This window comes from Eupeodes corollae, chromosome 1 (genome assembly GCF_945859685.1).
Source record: "Eupeodes corollae chromosome 1, idEupCoro1.1, whole genome shotgun sequence".
Lineage (NCBI taxonomy): Eukaryota > Metazoa > Arthropoda > Insecta > Diptera > Syrphidae > Eupeodes > Eupeodes corollae.
In genome coordinates this window covers 981520-1000742 of record NC_079147.1, presented here as the reverse complement: position 1 = coordinate 1000742, position 19223 = coordinate 981520, and the positions used below count along the sequence as shown (strand labels likewise).

The following is a 19223-nucleotide window of genomic DNA, read 5'->3' as shown; positions in this document are numbered from 1 at the left end:
CTTAGCCAGAAGGGTAAAAGTCCAACGACTAAGATAGCTAGGTCACGTAGAGCGCATGAAATCCAATGCTCCGGCCCGGAAAGTTTCGAATCCACACCCACATGACAGCGCAGTAGGGACCAAGCTAGATGAAGAAGTTTGTTTTCTAGGTCCTAGTTCACACAGGATTGTAGTGCCACCTTAGTAAGTAAGTAAGTAGCGTAACCTTTCTTTGGATACCATATTGATCATGCACGCTCATTGCACAAACCTTAAAAATGGGTAAAATTTAAATTCAAAACTCCGATTACATTTGGTCACCTCTACAAATTGAAACAAATCTTGTCACATCCATAATAGACTGCTTACGAATATGTATATCTGTATATGTCTCGAATTGGTCATTGACTTTAGCACCTTCTTCTCTGTACTGAATATTTTTGCTGAACGAGTTGTAACACATTATAATTAAACTTATTTTGAATCTATGAATACAATGATTTTGATGGAAACAACTTATGAATTTTCTTTTTTCATTTTATTAATTTTAATTTACGAATTCTATTATCTGCTAAAAGTAAAACTGAGATTTTTGTTCTAATTTTTTTTTAATGTTACCTAGCTCTTCTGAGACATTAATGGATTTTACATCAATGATTTCAACTAGTTTCTCAATTTTCTCAGACAAATCCTTCAATTGGACTTTTATGCACTGAATCTCTTGTTTCAATGGTTTAATATTGTCATTTTGGGGTTTCAAATCGGTCGAAGAGCTAAAATTTTCATATAATTTCAATTGACTTGGTACATTTGTTGCTGAACGAGGGCGCAGTATGCACAAGTTATCTGCTTTCTGATTTTTGTTGAATTCACGACTTTGCATGGATTTGTTAAAAAACATACAATTATTCTCGTATTTTTTCTGCTTGAGGCTCTGGCTGCGATCTCTTCTCTCCGCAACCATCTTATAGATGTTTATTTTCAATTCCTCCGGCAACTGTTTGTCTCTTGGGTCATTGGGACGCATGACAAATTGCAATTGGTTTCTTGATGCCCGAAGTAAAGAGCTGCGTTTACATAGAGCCAACAATCGCCTTGGTGAGTTCCGAAGAAGGCGTGAAAAGAGTAGGCATTCAAGACGTGACACCAACTCCGCTTGCCGAACTAGTCTATCTAATGTTGCTGAAACTTGCAGACCCTTTACAAACAAAATCGATATTAGTTTCAAATATTTTCTGATTGAAGATCAATTTCTTACTTGAATATCATTTACCGCCAACCCAACCATTAAATTAGTTAATATAACGGTCACTAGTAATACAAATGATAGAAATAGAATATGCGCAGTTACGGGGTATTTAATTGGAATATCTCCGTAAAAAATATCCTCAAACTCAAGTTCGCCGGACATCATTGTGACAGCTTTTAGAAGGGACCTAAAATAAAATGTATATTCATCTTTTTGAATGAACAAGTGTTGTTTTTTATAATACCTACCAGGCTATATTTATAAAAGCAGGATAATCTGTAAACAGGACGCAAAAACTCAGCCCAAACGCAATTAATAAGCAGCAGTAAGCTAGTAAAAATTTTCCAAAGTTCATAGAAACTAAAAAAGAAACAAAATTAAAATACCAAATGAGTATATTAACAACTATGGTACATACCCTTTGTGAACATTTGAATGTAAAGCCCAAAAATAGGAAACCGACCGACCAACATCATTAATTCCAGCCATACAAGGAACATAACAATTGCAGCGACATGATGTTGCCACTCGGGTACTGCAAGCAAATCTTTAGCAACCAAGAGAGCAGGTGTCTACAGAGCCCAGCCCATTAGCAAAGTTTTATTGTCAGACAAGATAACAATATGATTTCTTACCACGCATAGAAACACTCCAAAAATTATCGTCCACTGCAACCAGTTTTCCCAATATTTTGCATAGCCCGTCAAACCATGTGCCATCTAAATATTTGTTTTGTTACCAATAACACTAACTCTGTTTCCTTTCATACCTGAAAAAGCTCCTTAACTAACAGCAATAGATTTAAAACCACCACAAAGTAGCCAGTAGATGATATATAATTTGCTGCCGTGCAGGTGGTACCCTTTTCGCAGTTTCTAACGTATACTCCAAACACATAGATTGTAAACATTAGGACGTATACTGTGTGGTACAGGAGGCTCATGAGGAAGAATTTTCGTATTCGTCTCCATTTTAGAAATAAGAATGTTTCGCATAGTGGATGTATCAGAATGCGCTTCTGGCCAACTTCAATGAAGGACATAAGCAGCTCTGTCTCGCCTCTTTCCAGAGTTGGCAATGGAACCAAATGTCGAAAGTCCAATTTTATTTCGCAATCGACATCTCCTATTTCATGATCGTTGACCTTAATTGATGCGTCCAAATTGGCAATGAGTTTAGGCACCACATCAGGAGTTCGCCGTACAATAAATGATAATGCCGAAACATTCCCATCAGTCCTTGCCGTTACATCTGCTCCATTTTCTGTAAAAATCAAAGGTCGACATTATATTTATGTGTTTGTATGCACTATTTATAAATAAAACTACAAATAGTGAGCGGTGAAGAAAATATTATAAGAAATCTTAATGCTAAATTATAAGAGGTGAAAGAAACGTTTTTGTTGGCCATTACACTTTTTTTCAAAATTGGTCGTTGATAAAAGCAAACAGAAAAAATTAAGAGTTGCTGACAAATTACTGCTAACGAAGTGCCACAAGCAACTCACAGAAAATTTAAGTTGCCCTTGCTTATTCCTGACATCCTAAATTACTTATCCCTGATGGTGCTGATTTTAATGTAATTGTCTAACTTATATAAATAAATAAATTGGGTGGGGCAACAGTCCGTTGTGAACCAGGGCCTAGTGACTTACAACTCGCAAACCATTCCTGTGTGCGAGTACTGTTGTCAGGAATGGAAGGGACCTACAATTTTAGGTCGAATCCGAACGGCTAATTTGAGAAAGCACTTTTTCATGACAAGAATTACCCTTGAAGAAATTGTCAATTCCTCGCAAGAGGCAGTACCCGCGAAAATTATTTTTTTAAATTAAGGTGGCACAGGCAAGGATTGAACCCATGACCTCTTGCATGACAGTCCAACGCACTAACCATCATGCCACGGGTACTACTACTAATTGTCTAACTTACTGAGGCGTTAAAGAAGAATTATTTTTGTCCCGTAGGACGATATGTCCCTTAAATATTGGCCGCCATACTTTCACTTTGTTTGATATTCGGAAATGCTTTCGCAAATTTAGCTTGTTTCGCTTTAACTTGTCTTTGTCTGTTACTTTTTTTGAGATAGCAAATGCATAACGGCGGAATTATCAGCTGCTTGTTTCTTATCTGTATAGCTTTGAGAGTCTATTGTTAGGTTAGGTTAAAGTGGCTGACCATGATGCAAATGAACACACTTAGGCCAGTTTAATGGCCCATTGTGATACCATATGAATCTTGAGGCTTCCTTCTAAAGCTAAATGGAACCAGTTCGAGTCCCTTAAAAAACGTGAGAGGCTGACTATGCTGATATGATTTAGATCGTTAAAGAAGAATGCTCCTATGTAATTCTTACGTTTTTGAGCTAGAGCAGGGCATGTACGGAGAAGGTGAAGAACTGTTTCCTCCTCTTCAAGTCATTTGAGAATACGCATAGCCGCGTAGCGTGCTTTCCTGTTAGACAGTGTCCGGTTATGACACTAGATTATATGCGATCTGCTTAGAGATAGCAAGCACCTTGAACGCTTTAAATCTTTGAGAGTGTATAAGCCATATGTATTATTGGGCGCTAGGCTAAAGAGAACTTTAATAAACTCAAAATATGCTAAAAACAAATTAAAAATTCTAAAGAAATTGCTTAAAGTTGCTTAATAGGGAATGCAATGTTACTCAGTTGCAAACATGTTGCCATCCTTTAGTTGAATCCGACAAATTTAAAGTTGCTGAAAACTAAGGTCTTAGTCGCTTTCGATTTTTATATTAGTAATTTGACTGATAAACAATTTCTAACAATAGTCGTTCCTAAATAATTCTAATAAATTGCAATCATTTTTAACCATGACACTTGAACTATTATGTTGACATAACAATAAATATCGAAGGAAGAGCTATAGATTTAAGTGCAACCCATTAATTTATTCCATTCAATCTCAGATTTATAGCCAATCCGGATACCTTATGGTTAGTGTTCGACATGTCAAAGAACAGTCGATCCAAAACAGCTAGGTTATTAAAAAGAAGAAATCCAAAGGTGTCAAAAATTTCTGTTACATGTAGGAACCCGAAAATTGACTTCAAATTTGTATCCGGTGAAGTATTCAAATCATCTATTAAAAATTTTACTTTTCAAACATTTACATTATTACAATTTAGCCTTCAAACCCTTATAATAAGGTATCTAAAAATTCCCTTATTCAATATTGAACGCGCCCATTGTGCCCCATCCATACAGATTAGCAACTCATCGCATCTTTATGAAAACAGATGCTTGTATTTTGACATTTCATAAAACTCAAAACTCAAATGACGCTTGAATTAAAACAAATTGAATGTTACCGTTTTTTTTTGTACTGTTTGTTTGCTCGTGCCGTGAAAAATTTAACAATTCAAATTTGATAAATAATACATTTTAGAAATGGAATCTTATAGAGTAATAAATCATGAATTATCAAGAAATAACCAAGAACTTAGGACTGCAATACAAAAATACAAACACGAAATAATATATCTTAATCGAAAGCTGTTGGAACAGCGCGAAGAATTCAATCGCTTGAAAGCGTCGATTGCAAAAACCATTGAAGAAAAATATACAGAAACTATGGATTTTATTTTTCCTGAAAGGATTGCAGTTCCAGATCAAATACAAAACAGCAAGTTGAGTTTAGATTCTCATCGTCGATCTTCTAGTAATTTGAAAGAAGTCGATCCGGTTAAAAGAAAGTCACATTCTGCACGAATTGGTTCTTCATGTGGATTGGAGATGGAAGAATCAACATTTAAGATGCCTTCACCTAGGATTGTTGACGAAGGAATAGTCCGTTCGAGTAAACCTATTCCTACATACATACAAAACAGTTCAAGTCAAAACGAATCAAAAGATTCTCCTAGCTTTAAGGAAAAGAATGTTCCTAGAATTACAGTTGAAGCATATCAAACGCTTTCGGAATGTCAACAAAACGTTTCAAATCAAAGCGAATCACGAAAAAGTGAAGGTAAGAAAGAGGGGTTTACTTTAAAGGGTAAATTTCTAGGATATGCTGGAATCAGCAATACTAAGCGGTATAAGTATTAATAATATAAAGTAGTGCAATTTAAAGAAAAAATCAATAACTTGACAAACCATCTCTTTGAAAGTCTTTCTTCAGTTAATGCTCTTAGAGTTAGTGCGTAGGACTGTCCTGCTAGATTCTCCTGGTTTCAATCTGAGCATGTACCACTTGAATGTTATTTTCGTGAGTTCTTTTAAGAGTAATTCTTGTTATGAAAAATCATTTTCAAAAAAACCCATTTCGATTCGGTGTGAAAGTAACTACCTATTCCTGGCAGGACTTCCAGTAAAGAATGATAGTGAATTGTGAAACTCAAGGCCGTGGAACTTTGTGAGCTGTAGTGCCACTAAGTTGTTTTTTGTTTTTAATTATTTAAGATGTATTTTTTTTTATTGTTCCAAGAAACCCGTACTACTGTTAAATACATACTTCAAAATAAAGTTCTAGGAGACCATAATACATTTCGATTTTTGCAACAACAAAAACACAAAAGTAGTACATACAAATTAAAAAACAACCTATTCAAGAGTTGTTTATCTATATAAGCGATTCTGTTTGATAAATTTAAAGTAAATTAACAATAAAACATCCGTATAAGATGTCTGACAAGTTTTGTGAACTTTCTGGTTTGATGTTGAAGTTCTACATTCTAGATCCTGATCCCTGGCTTAAGCAATATTAATGGGGGCGTTGCAAAGCTCTTTCCAGATTGCATTAATAGGTTTCTGATATCAAATCTAGTTGAGCCGTAGTAGCTAATAGATCGGGTTTCTATAATATTTCTTTTTCCCATATCAAGAAATTAGAAGTAATAACTTTCGGGACCATTCAGATTGAACTTCTTTATAGAAACACACATCTTGATATCATTCTGTATCCCATTAATGATTTGCTTCGTAAACTTAGAAGTTGATTTCGAGTAGAAGCAGGGGGGTTTTATTAACTTCCATGCCCTTCAAATGGGTACTTTTCCAGATGTTGATGTGGGATTATAAAAAGATTCAAATTACCTCCACAAGCTTCATCTTTAAGTATCTTCAATAAAATAAAAAACATTTTTTTACAACTATGGAACCTTTCTGTATTTTGTGAAAAACAGTTTAGTTACTAGGTAAGTGAGAGTTGCTTATTTTACAAATCGTTTTAGTCTCTCTCGCTGATCACTGGTTTATGTCTTGTTATTGGTTTTTATCTTTTTACATAAAAAAAAAAACAATTCAATAAAAATTAAACATACCCACAACTTAAACAAAACTATTTTTAAAATACACTCCAATTTCTGTGACTTTTTAAGATTTACACACATCAAAAAGTAGCATCGAAGAATCAAATGCCTCTGAGATGACTGAAATGGGACAGACTTTAAAAACGCCAAACACAAGCCTTGGGACGATAAACGAAGAAAAGAGCTGTGCTTCCAATGCACCTAATGAAACTCTTAGTGATGCTACAATAAATTGTTTACTTGATGCTCCATGCAGTACTCCATACAATCAGCACAAAGCACAAAACGGAACAATTTTTCAACGGAAAGAAGTCCGTGTTTTAGTTAAAAAAATGAGCATCGACGAACTTGCCCATCTTAGTATTCAGGACAGTCATTGCACAGGACTGAGTGACACACTATTAAAAAACACAACATTCAAATCAAAGAGCGCCCAAATAGAAGCTTGTCACTCTGAAAAAAAATGTTCACAATTTACCTTTTCCAATTTCACAATAAACAATTCTACATGTAAAGTCAATATAAATTCATCATCAGACGTCGAATCCTTTGCAGGACCAAAAACCATCCCTACAAAAGAAAAAGTAACCCCTTCAAACAACAAATCTATTAAAGTGCCTATAAGCAGAGAAAGGATCAAAGGAAAACAGAATAAGGAGAACCAAGACACCGATTCAGAATTCACTTGTTCCGATGAGGAATCGAATGTTGGAAGAAGAAGACTAAGACATAAGCAGCTTTCTCTAAAAGAACCCAGTCTCAGGGCAAAACTACGAAATACAACAAATATCAAATTTTAATAAAGCGTTCTAAAATGTATTAGTTGTTATTCTTTAATTTATTGTTTCATATTATTTTTAACTTAGAGAATTAAATTCAATGTTTGTGTAGTAAGCATTGTTGGCAACTGACTTAAATTGTTTTTGAAAATGTTTACAATAAGTTCCGTTGCAAACTGCTTTAACTCAAATATACATATTTAATTTTTTTCTAAATTGTTTAAAATAATGTAATCTTTTAATTTAACTTTTTAATAAAATGCTAAATATGTTCGATATATTGTTTTAAGGCTACCGCCGAGGCATTACAATTGGAAGATTCTGATGAATATGCTTTACGAAATATGTATTTGATTTGTTAAAATTTGCCTTTCTAAGAAATATAGAAAAAAATAAAGATAATATAAAACAATGAAGTAAATCATTTATAAAATTTGAAACTTCCAGGAAAGTTTAAAAAACTCTGAAATATTTAAATACGCCAGCGTTAGTTTGTAATAATACCTAAATCCTTTTAACATTTTCCATATGAAATTATTCTTAATCCAAATAAAAATACGTTACCTATAAATGTATAAACACAGTTGCTGAACTCATTTAAAGCAGCTATGTGTAAGGGAGTGTATCCATAGTTGTCTGCCTTATTAACATCGGCTCCAGCTCTTAACAGAGCAATGCAACAATCTAAACATCTTGATTGCTTAACGATGGCTGCATGTAGAGCTGTTCGGCCATCTCTGTAATGCGCATTCACGTTGGCACCATATTTAATTAACATCTCCACAGTTTCCACCGACTGTGATAGACAGGCTAAGTGCAATGGCGTTTGATAGCCTGCATTTCGACAGTTAACATCAGCGCCATTTTCTAATAGAAGTCGCACACATTCTACATAGTCATTTTCGGCAGCTGAATTTTAATTGAATTAAGTCACAAATAAGAAACACTTCGAATAACAATAACTTACCAAGGTGAAGTGCTGTTAGCTTGCCTTCTCCAAATTGTGGCCGAACATCAGCTCCATGGGCAAGTAAAAGCTCTACACATTTTGTATTCCCTAAAGCACATGCTGTGTGCAAAGGAGTCTCTGTGTAGACTTGAGGTGTATTTGGATTAGCGCCATACTTCAATAGCGTTTCAACACATTCAACAGCATTCCTGTCAATAGCAAAGTGAAGAGCTGATCGTTTTTCTATTCCAATGTTTATTTGTGCCCTTCGCCGAAGTAGAAGTAATACACAATCTACGCTCCCAGCGCTGAAAGAATATCATATAATGCTTTACACATATTTCTTAATTGAAAAAACAATATCTACCTTGCAGCACAATGTAAAGGCGTCACTTCCTTTTTGAAATCCCAACAGTTTGGGTCCGCTTCATGATCCAACAAAATTTTAGCAATTTGAGAATTACCATTCGCGCAAACAAAGTGCAATGATGTTCTTCCTTTTGAATCATGGGCATTAGGATCGGCAAAAAACGTATTCAGAAGAATCACGATGCTATCTACAAATCCGTACAAAGCTGAGTAGAGCAAAGCCAGATTTACTTCTGAAGAACCGGAACTTAATTCTTAAACAAACACAAAAGAATATTTTTTTTTTTTTAAACAAAAAAAAAAACAAATTAAATTAAAAGAAACTTTTTACCGTAAAACTCTCCACACTTAACCATTTCGAAAATATTGCCGGAACTAACACATTGTCGACTTAATGTGTCTTCAATTTCTTTAATGTCCCAAATAACATGGCTATGTTGTTGCCAGGAATTAATGGCATCGGTTTCATTACTAAATATATCACTATCGCTCTCGCTGGATATGCTACGTTTGTCGTATAAGTCTTCTAGTTCTCTATCTGAATTCCAGTTCAAGTCGTTTTCCTAAAAAATAGAAAATATAAGTATAGAATCCTTAATCATATTTAGAAGTAAAGCTACGTAGAATAGATAGATACATATATTATATTCCTATAAAATTACTTTTGGATAAGTTGTCAGGCACGCTTTACAGAAATGTGATAAGTTGAATTTACCTTATTACTGAAGCATACAATCTTGAATTTAACTGAAACTTTTGGTTAAAAAAAATACAGACCAATTGCTAAACTGCAGTTTTCCTAGGGTTCTCGTATGTATGATCTTATTCACAAACACATTTTTGTATTTGTATTGTATTTATTTATTATCATTTAGCATATTAAAACATAGAGTCTGTTCAGATTTAAATTTTATCAAATTAAAAGAGGAATCAAATTAGTAGGTATATTTACAATTTGCTTGAAGTTAAGAGAAAAGTTGTTTTTACATAAATGGTCATGATGAAAAATTAAATAACATACATTTTTAAATTCTAAGACAAAGTGATTTTTATTTTGCAAACATTTTCAGCATTTGTATAAGTTCTTTAAAGAGTTCTCAAAACGAGTGCTGCGGTGTTTCCCTCTCAGGTTAGCAGGCAAGGTTAACCGACATGGTTTTTTAAAAGGTAGATACACTAATACAAATTTATCAATATTTTCAAATTTTTGCCTATCACAGATGGAAATGCGTTCTCAAGTCGATACTATTTACTCTGATTTTTAAAGGCTTTCCATCGCGTGCAACATAGTGTTCTCTTAAAAATAAAAACTAAAGATATATGGATTTCACTCTCAGCTCTTAATGTGGATATAGACAGTATTTAGTAGGTAGAAAACAGGTGGTTGCTGACGATTTGAAAATTTTCAGTTCCATAAATTCACTTAACTTAAATAATTTAATTAAATGGTGTAATATCAATGAGCTATATTTTAACAAAGCATTTATATATTAAAGGCTCTTTATTCTAGTCTCATCCGACCACATTGTACTGTTATATGGAGCTCCTTTACCACGTCTAGCATTTGTCGTATAGAAAAAGTTTTAAAAAGGTTCACAAAGTTTGCCTTACGAAAAATATATGGTTATTCAAATGTTCAATCTTATGAGACGAAGTGTATTTTAATTGATCTAAAACTTCTTGCCTCTGTGAAATTAAACTCAATACTTTTTACTTTTGATGTCTTTAATTTTAATATTGACTGTCCAGTTGTTATCTATGTATGCTTTTTTATTTATGCGCCTTCTAGAAACTTGCGTCCTCGTGACTGATTTTTTAAATGTTCCTTAACACAGTACTAGATATGCTCCTATCACAAGAGCTTGTATGGATTTTAATGAATATGATTTTACAATTGATTTTAATATTAATAGAAATGTTTTGAAACATAACTTAGTAAATTTGTTATAATACTATAAGTAAATTATGTACATATTTTATTTTTATGTTATGTAATGATAATTATTAATCTAAATAGAGTGTGTAACTATTAGGACGAATAAATAAATAAAAAAATAATTGAACGAAAAAAAATTGGAGCATGGCTGGCAGATGGTGTTCTACTCTTCTTTGTTTGAATGTAGTACGTAGTTTCACAAGCCAACGTTATAAAAATGTGGTTGAACAATTAAATTTAGAAAGAGCGTATACGCCAAGTGTACCATAGTTTTACAAACACCTTTAGAGTATTAAAAGTAACACTTTCCTGAATTTTGGTTTATATTGCTTACTATTACGAATGGAGGCAGTGTTCCGTAAATTTCTCAGACATTTTGCGTTGTCATTTTATTGGTCAGCATTGCTGATTAGAATGATTTGAATTCCTTTCTCCGCTTCTTGTTTTGATTTTCTATTTTACAACGTCTATGTGATTTGAAGTGGAGATCATTGTAAAGATAAATGATCAGAGAAACACTTTAATCGTGGTAAACGATCGGATGATTTTTTTGATCACGCTAACAGTTTCGGACAATAAATATTGAGATGAGTTTGTAATGCATCAATTTGATTTTTTACAATTTCACAACGATTATACCTATGCATTCAAGATCAGAGATGCAGTTCAAAGCTTAAAAAATCGCCAAAAAACTTAAACTGAAATAAATTATAAGAACAATTAATAAAACATCAACATCAGGTCGAGACTTTTTTCCATTCCAGAATATTTGCATTGGGCAGGTTCAGACATCATAAGGGACTTCATTTACAGTCAACTGTATTTTTTGAACGTAAATTTTGACCATGGCAGCTAGTTAGTTTTTGAAGTGTCATGCATTTCAAACTTGGAACTTCACTTCACAAACCCTCGCCTTTAGTTATCGTTCAAAAACTATCAAAAACATTGTTTTCTACAAAACACTCCTAAGGAAAGCTTCAAGTCCATGTCTACTTGTATTTTGTATTTGAAATAAATATTACCTTTGTGTATTAATTTGAAAAATAAACATTTCAAAAAAAGTATTTTGCATATCATTAAATAATTTGATTTCAAAATCTATTTTTTAAACGCGATTTTAGTAAAAAAAAACAACTTTTACCAATTTTCTGTGATTTAAAGCCAATGTTTTTAATTTTTGAAAAGATTATTGAGTTAAAAGTAAATTTTTAAAAAGTTTTAGCATTGTTTTTTTTAGGTTTTTTAAATTTTGTACAGAAACTACAATTTAATTTTTCTCATAACTGTACAAGATGTCAAAAACGTTATTTTTCGTTACATAAACTGTTTTGGAGATAAAATCATTTTTGTTTGTAAAATTTTCGAGGTGACAAATGTTTTTTTTCTGTTTTTTGATTTAAAAAAAACAGTGATTGGAATTTTTTTCCAAAATGTATTTGTTTGGCATCGTTCGTAAGATATTTAGGGTTAACCAAAATATTTACCTTTTTTAAACTGCTGGCTGTCGTAAAAAAACTACCCACCCAATTTTTCTTGAGAGCCCTTTCTGCTTTATTATCTGTATAACAAAATTTATTTGAAGTCATATCGACTCTTTTGATTCTTGAGCTATGGAAGACGAAAATACAGCGAACGTACATACATACGTACGCACGCACACACAAACAACTCTCTAAAAATATTTTATTTCGTCTCTAGGAACCTTCAAACGTCAACATTTTAAATTTGACAAATCGGACCCATTACAATAACTTCCTATGGGAAGTTAAAAATGTTTGCACTATTAAAAGCATGGTTTATAATATTTGTCTCATTAAAAAACGATTCGAAACAAATAGGGAAAACCTTAATTTTTCTAATTGGCAACCACAAAAAGTTTATATTATAATTCTTTTTTTGTCCTGTTTTTTTTCTCTTTTTTTTTTAATTGATTTCATTGCGAATCAAACAGTCAAAAAAAAAAAAACAAAATATAAATAATAAATTATAACAAAAATGTCTTTTCATTGACTTCCTCGAACTTTTGCTAAATTTGTATACATTCTTCTCTATCTTCTGTTTTTTTAATAATCTGGAAATTTATTATTTTATATTGGAACTCTCGCTCATTTTTACCTCAACCCCAATACATTCCATTGTGGAACGAATTGTTTAGGAAGTCGTAAAAAGATGTCAGCTCAAGCGTTTCTCTTCATGATAGTACCATTCAAATGTATATACAAATATATTTATTACTTATTCCTTTTCCAATTTGACGAGAAACCCTTTTACACAAAACATTAAATGGAATTGTGCAGAAAATAAATAAATGAAATGTATTACTCAGCTTTTAGCTGAATGATATGATAAGCTGTCGTTTTGACTTGATAGTTGGGAGTTTTTTTCCAGTCATCTTTCCAATAAAGTTTCCTTAATTGGAAGCCAATTTTTTGCAGCTGACCAATCAGATGCTCGAAACTTGCCTTACTTTTAAGTCCGTTATGTCGTTTGAACCTGCCTTGACTTCCCTTGAAAATAAATCTCAACTAAAGTCACGAAATGAAAATTGATTACAAAAATCTTTCAAATTCAAAGTTACGATTATACAAATTTCGGACAGATCGGATAACATCCATTTCCGATAGGTTATTTCGATAGGGTATAAAATGTCTGATTTAAAGCGGAACAACTTCTACCAGCTTGATTACTGTTTTCAAAGACCACTTCCTTGACAATTGATTCCAATAAATACATTTTGAATCTTAATTGAAAAAAAATCTAGTTTTAAATAACGGACAGATTTATTGTGTATAGTGAATGTTGACTTTGCACTTTGTTTTTCTAAAATAAATTTTCCATCCGAAACATTTCGCATCATACCATACTGCATTAATTTTGATTAAAAACTTAAGTAGTTTATCCCAAATAAATTTTAGTTGAAGAAAGTGCTTCAATAATCTGGGCTGTTTAGGATCCGCAAAGGCAGTCTGTTAAAAGCAACAAAGTTCAACTATGAACTGACCTCAAATGCGAAACAAAAAAGAAAGGAAACCTTTTTACACTACACTTTTTAAACTAAAATAAATAGATTTTAAGTTTTGTGAAGTTCAGCTTTCACTTGAATGAAAACACAAGATCATTTGACGTTTTTACAAAATTAGACTTCACTTTATAGTAAGGTAGATCTATCTTGTCAGCTTTCGAATATAATTCCCTAAACTGAAAGGCAATTTTTTGGTAGCAATGGGCAGGTTCAGACAAATTAAGGGACTTCATTTGTAGTCAACTGTTTTCTTACATTACATTTTGACCAAGGCAAATAGTTGGTTTTTTAAGTGCTATAAATTTCCAATTCTGAACTTTACTTCACAAACCTCTAATTTAAGTTCATAGTAAAATAAATCTACTAAAAATTTATTACGAAACACTCCTCAGGCATGCTACAAATCCATTACGATTTGTATTTTGTATTGTAAAAAAATATTGCTTATTACTTTTCCAAACTGAAAAGGAACCCTTTTACAGAAAGTACTAAATGAAGTTGTGCGGAAGATAAATAAATCATAGAATAATAAAGTTCAGCTTACAGTTAAATGAAAACACATGATCAACTGTCATTTTGATAGAAGTAGACTTGACAACTTTCAATTGGAATTGCCTCAACTGGAAAGTGATTTCTTGGCAGATGGCCCATCAAATACTAGAAACTTGCTTTACATTTAAGTCTCATATTGCATCTGAACAAACCTATTGTTTGATGCATGTGAGCAGTTTATCAAAACTATCGGTTTCTAATTATACCAATTTTTCATATAAATTATGTGTCTTACAAATTGATAATCCTCCTTAATCCTTATAACTTAGTAGTGTTGATAAGCTTTATGGACATTTAGCCAAAGTCCTTATATGTATTCCAACGAACTGTCAATTACTTAAGTAGATCATAACCCCATCCAGATTGCCGATCAAAAAGTCTGAGAATAAATATTTCGGTGTGGTTTGCCGGAGGAGGAAATCGAGAAAAGAATTGTGATAACTCACCTCCTCACATCGCATGCAATTTATATGCTTTTTAATCCGTAAATACTTTTGCCGGCAACAAAACTCGTACATTTTTTAAATCAAAGCAAATCCTCTCGGATCGATGATCTTGATAGGGATGAAATAAATTAAACTACATTTTGACCTAGCTTAAACTTTTGACAACGAAACATCCCCAAATAATACAAATTATAGTTCTTTGGTTCTCTGGCACATATGTATCTGCATGTACAAATCTGTACCATAAAGTCCAAAAAAATTACAACTCCTTTTGTGTTATTTCCACATTATGAACCTTTTTATTATTTTATGTATGAAGTTATTTTATTTCTTAGAAATGCGTTTTTAAAAAGAAAAGATCAATTTTATTTTGTCACTTACTATAATCGAAAATCGTACATTCTCCATAGTCTGGTTTAACAAAGTGGTCTTCATTAGCCTGCTCAACTCCCGGAAGCACGATTCTAGTTTGTTCCACTTTTTACACTTAAAAATTCCGATACAAAAATATTGTTAAAAAATGCTATTAACCGGACGGGCACTTAAGCGCAGCGGTTCTTGGAACAATGAAACTCTCCGCCAGGTGCTCTTTTCACAAATAAAAAAATCTATTTTTCGTGTTTGCGCGTTGGAAAAGTATTTTATTGCTCACATATGAATTGTTTACATTTTCTTAATAACGAACCACAAGCCGAAGGTAAACAAAAGTGGCTTCGATGTGGCTGGGATTTTGTGTATTTTGATTTTAATAAATATCTAAATGTTCATTTATCACCTTCTTTCTATCTTGAGAAGAATCATGATGTATTTCAAAATGTTTTCTCGTCGATACTAAGATTTTCCAAAGACAACAAAGCGAAAAAAGCTAAGTGTGAAAGAACATGGTTAAGGTCATTATGACAACGATGTTATTTTTGCTTTTATTTATAGGAAAGGAACGTTTTATATTTGCGTTAATTTTTGTGTCTAGAATAACTAGAATGAATTACCAAAAAATGCTTAGTTAATTTGTGATAATCACATGGAACTAGATAGGTATAATTTTTTCAGGGAACCAATTTTCCCGGTTCACATTCAATGACATATTCATCAACACCAAACACGTGAGTATCGGTTGAACTAACATTTCAACGTGCGAATCTTGATGTTTAAAGAAGATCTATAATAAATTTTGAATATGAATCAGGTTAGCTTTTGAAGTTTGAATAAGACATGAATCTTTAACATTATTTATCATCTTCATCACTTTGGTATTTAAAATTTTAAATACACTCCTCGTCCATTGAATACGCACAAGCATTTTTGAAGATACTTTATCTATTTTTCCAAATATTGGTGATAATTTTGTCATCACTCGATACTTTATATTAGTTGAAGACGTCAAATAAAAGAATGCCACACTAACCATCAATATTTGGAAAAAATGGACAAAATATCATCAAAAAGCGTGTTTACTTATCCATCTTCAATTAATGTCAGGAATATAAGAAATCAGATTTCAAAATATTCTGGCAACAAAAAGCTTAAAAAGGCGTAAGATTGACCAAGAAAAGTAGGTGAGGTTTTAAAACTGATTTTATGTTTTCATTTCGAGAATTGTTATTGTTGTTTCAAAAAGCAAAAACTGCAGTTCACTAGAATTCTTTGAAATGCTGATAAATACAATTTTCGCACGAACGGTTCAAGTCCACTTTTTGTTTAACAGAATACAATTTTTCTTGCATCTAATAAACGCGCACTCAAAGGTTTCGTATAGTACTTATAGTACTTCTTATATTATATGCCAAAAGGCCAGTGGGAGCATTAGGAAAGACAGAGACCTAAAGCTTAATGACACTATAATTAAACAGTCAATTATTAGACACCCAAATCTAAAATAATTATGTGTTTGTATCGTCACGAGAGTAAATGTTGATTTAAATTTTAAATTAACGTTTTTAATTCTTATTGTTTTAAAACTTAAAAGAGAAAATACGATTCTGAATTTAGTAAACGGAATTCCCAATCCTGAATCTCAAAGCAAATTTCTTAAGATATAATGTTGTTGTATCTTCTAAAAGTCTATAGGTACCGAGAAAAAACTCTTTTTTATTAAATTATGAATTATTTAAAACTATTTGGTTGTTTATTTCGCATTTGAATTAAATTTATATTTTTTGTTTTACAGCACTTAAGAAATATTTTATCCGTTCGTGTTCGAATGCAAAAATGAACTGAATTTATTCATGATCAGTATTAAATGTGTGCAAACGGAAAGTAATTTTTCTGGATACTCGAATGAAAAATTAAAAAACTTAATATTGTGTGTATTCAGCACTCAATTATTTTTAATATTTATTCCAGTTTTCAAAATTCATTATGTTCTCTGTGTCGTGGTGTCCAGCTTCCTCGATTTGGCGCTCCGCTGTCGATTATTGTAAATAACGATCAAGTGTATGTTAATGCATTAGGGTGACCATTATGAAGCTACAAATTATCTTGAGTTAATTCTTAATATTTTAGATGCAATGTAAATCATAAATTTTTCCGATACGGATCACGTTTTTAGATTTTGGCCAGAGCCCACCTTTTATTATAGGTGGGCCATATCTTCCTAGATATAATGCAGTAGGGCTAGTTGCTCCACCTTCGGTTTGATTCATTTTGGTTGATAGAAAAGATTTTACCCTTCATAGCACCAAGAGGAAGGTTAACCATTTCCGCAAGTGAGCTATGAAGGTCCGATCTTTGTCTGGCTAGCTCGTCAGCCCGTTCATTTCCCACGATACCACTATGGCTCGGAACCCAGATCAGGGTGACACCGAGGTTAATATTCAGGCTCGCAAGCTTATCGCGACATTGCTGGACCGATTAAGATGAGGATGTGGCCGAGTTAATGGCTTTGACAGCTGCCTGACTGTCTGTGAAGATAGCCACATTTTGGTTTTGGTTTGGGCTTTGTTTACGTATCTTACATGCCTCCCAGTTTAGCCTGAAAAACGCTTGCAAAGTTAGGAAGCCTAAAGGATTTGGCTACATTTAGGGACTCAGAAAAGATCCCTGAACCAAATCCGCACTTTATCTTTGAGCCGTCAGTAAAGATGGTTGTGTCGAAACCTATCGACACGATGTCATCCTCCCAATGTTCTCTGGATAAGAAAATAACCTTAAAGCCCTTACTATGGCTTAAAGTAGGAGTGCAGTAGTCAGCGTCTGTCGACCATAAGGTTTTGACAACCAGCTGTTTGTTTCCTTCAGCATAATAGCGCTTAATACAAAAGGTCGATTGGTAGAAGATCCAAAATAACGTTTAAGGCGTCCGTTGTGCAAGTACGCATGGCCGCTGTGGTGCCAACGCAAGCTTTTCTCTGAACCTTCTTTAGCTTATCAATATTATAGGCTTTGCTAAGAGCAGGCCACCACACAATCGAACCATATGTTAAGATTGGACGTACTACGGCTGGGTACGTCCATAAAATCATCTTCGACTGATGTACCAGTTTAGATTAGGGTCGAGCAGCGTTACCACTTCTCAAAAAAAAGTGGAAGTAGATTTTGGGAAAAAAATGAAGTAGATTGAGAAAAATGGAAGTAGATTTCAAAAATTAACTTTTTCATATTATTCTACATATTTTTAAATTATATTATTTCAATAAAAAAGTAGAAAAAAAAATGTAATTATTTAAGGCTTCATTACATATACTTCAAAATGTTAATGTAAAATTTCTTAATTTAAATCTTGGTTGTTAGCAACGAAAAAGCAAAGGTTGGGCTCGTGTTGGTTATATCAAATGACTTTAGGATGTTTTTATTGCAAAGGACGAGTTCTTCAAGAAATAGTTATTGTAATCGTAATACGTAATGAACAAACCTTTTATCTTTGTTTTTGGACAACTTGAAAATATCTTTTCATATTGAAAACAAACTATCAAATCCAAAATAAGACTAGTGCCCAACTTAAAACATTAACAAACAGAACGACTAGTTCGCATGAACTCGCTTATTAATTCAAAAATGTCTGGTTAAAACTCTTTTCTGTATTTAATTAAAATGTACCTGCAAAAAAGTTTGTTTTCAAAAATGCAAATGCCATTTTCTCAAGAAAAAATATTTTTTTTTTTAAATTTGCGTTTGAAAATCGTTTTCGAATTTTAGTTTAATAATATTTTTGGTATATAATTTTGAACTTATTATTAGACGACTGGCATTTCAATTTTGTAAAAAATGATAACACATTTTCAAGAAATCAAATTTCGAAAAAAATAATATTTGTTTTTAAATTAAAAATAAAAACAATGATATAATAATTGGCAAAAAAAATAGTTTAGTTCTTGAGAAAACTTAAAAACAAAATAACGGTTCTAATTGGGATGGGATAGCCTTTATATATTTTTATATTGAAAGAAGCTAAACTAAGAACAAATACATTTTAGCAAGAATTTAAAAAAATCTATTGAAAAATTTGTATTGAAACTACTGTTATTTTTAGTTTGAAAACATCGGGGGACCACTTTTTTCGTCTTCTCTACCATCGTAATGTCATGTTTGATTAAAATCTCGAATTCGAATTTGTTTACGAATGCAAAACTTGCCTTACAGCCCTATATGTATGATAGATTAAGATATTTACAAAATAAAACTATGTATGTAAATTTGTTATTGAAAGATCGATAAGCTTTGAAAACGTCAT

At 32.4% G+C, this 19223-nt stretch overlaps 3 protein-coding genes across 3 annotated transcripts in view; 2 read left to right on the top strand and 1 right to left on the bottom strand.

Annotated features, from left to right (window-relative positions):
* The window catches only part of LOC129939477 (ubiquinone biosynthesis monooxygenase COQ6, mitochondrial), a 35294-nt gene that overhangs the window by 3650 nt on the left and 12421 nt on the right, over positions 1 to 19223 (top strand). The gene's annotated exons all lie outside the window — the stretch shown is intronic.
* Positions 522 to 16749, bottom strand: LOC129939476 (transient receptor potential channel pyrexia). Its single transcript, XM_056047499.1, has 12 exons — positions 16626 to 16749; positions 14936 to 15340; positions 8930 to 9161; positions 8597 to 8852; positions 8248 to 8537; positions 7845 to 8189; positions 1998 to 2491; positions 1864 to 1947; positions 1647 to 1800; positions 1477 to 1588; positions 1238 to 1415; positions 522 to 1177 (listed from the first exon to the last, which is right to left on the bottom strand). Exons 2-12 carry the CDS (start codon positions 14987 to 14989, stop codon positions 551 to 553), a joined length of 2826 nt encoding a protein of 941 aa, XP_055903474.1. The 5' UTR covers positions 14990 to 15340; positions 16626 to 16749; the 3' UTR covers positions 522 to 550.
* On the top strand, positions 4371 to 7320 carry LOC129939478 (uncharacterized). The gene is made up of 2 exons (XM_056047502.1): positions 4371 to 5219; positions 6571 to 7320. Exons 1-2 carry the CDS (start codon positions 4643 to 4645, stop codon positions 7299 to 7301), a joined length of 1308 nt encoding a protein of 435 aa, XP_055903477.1. The 5' UTR covers positions 4371 to 4642; the 3' UTR covers positions 7302 to 7320.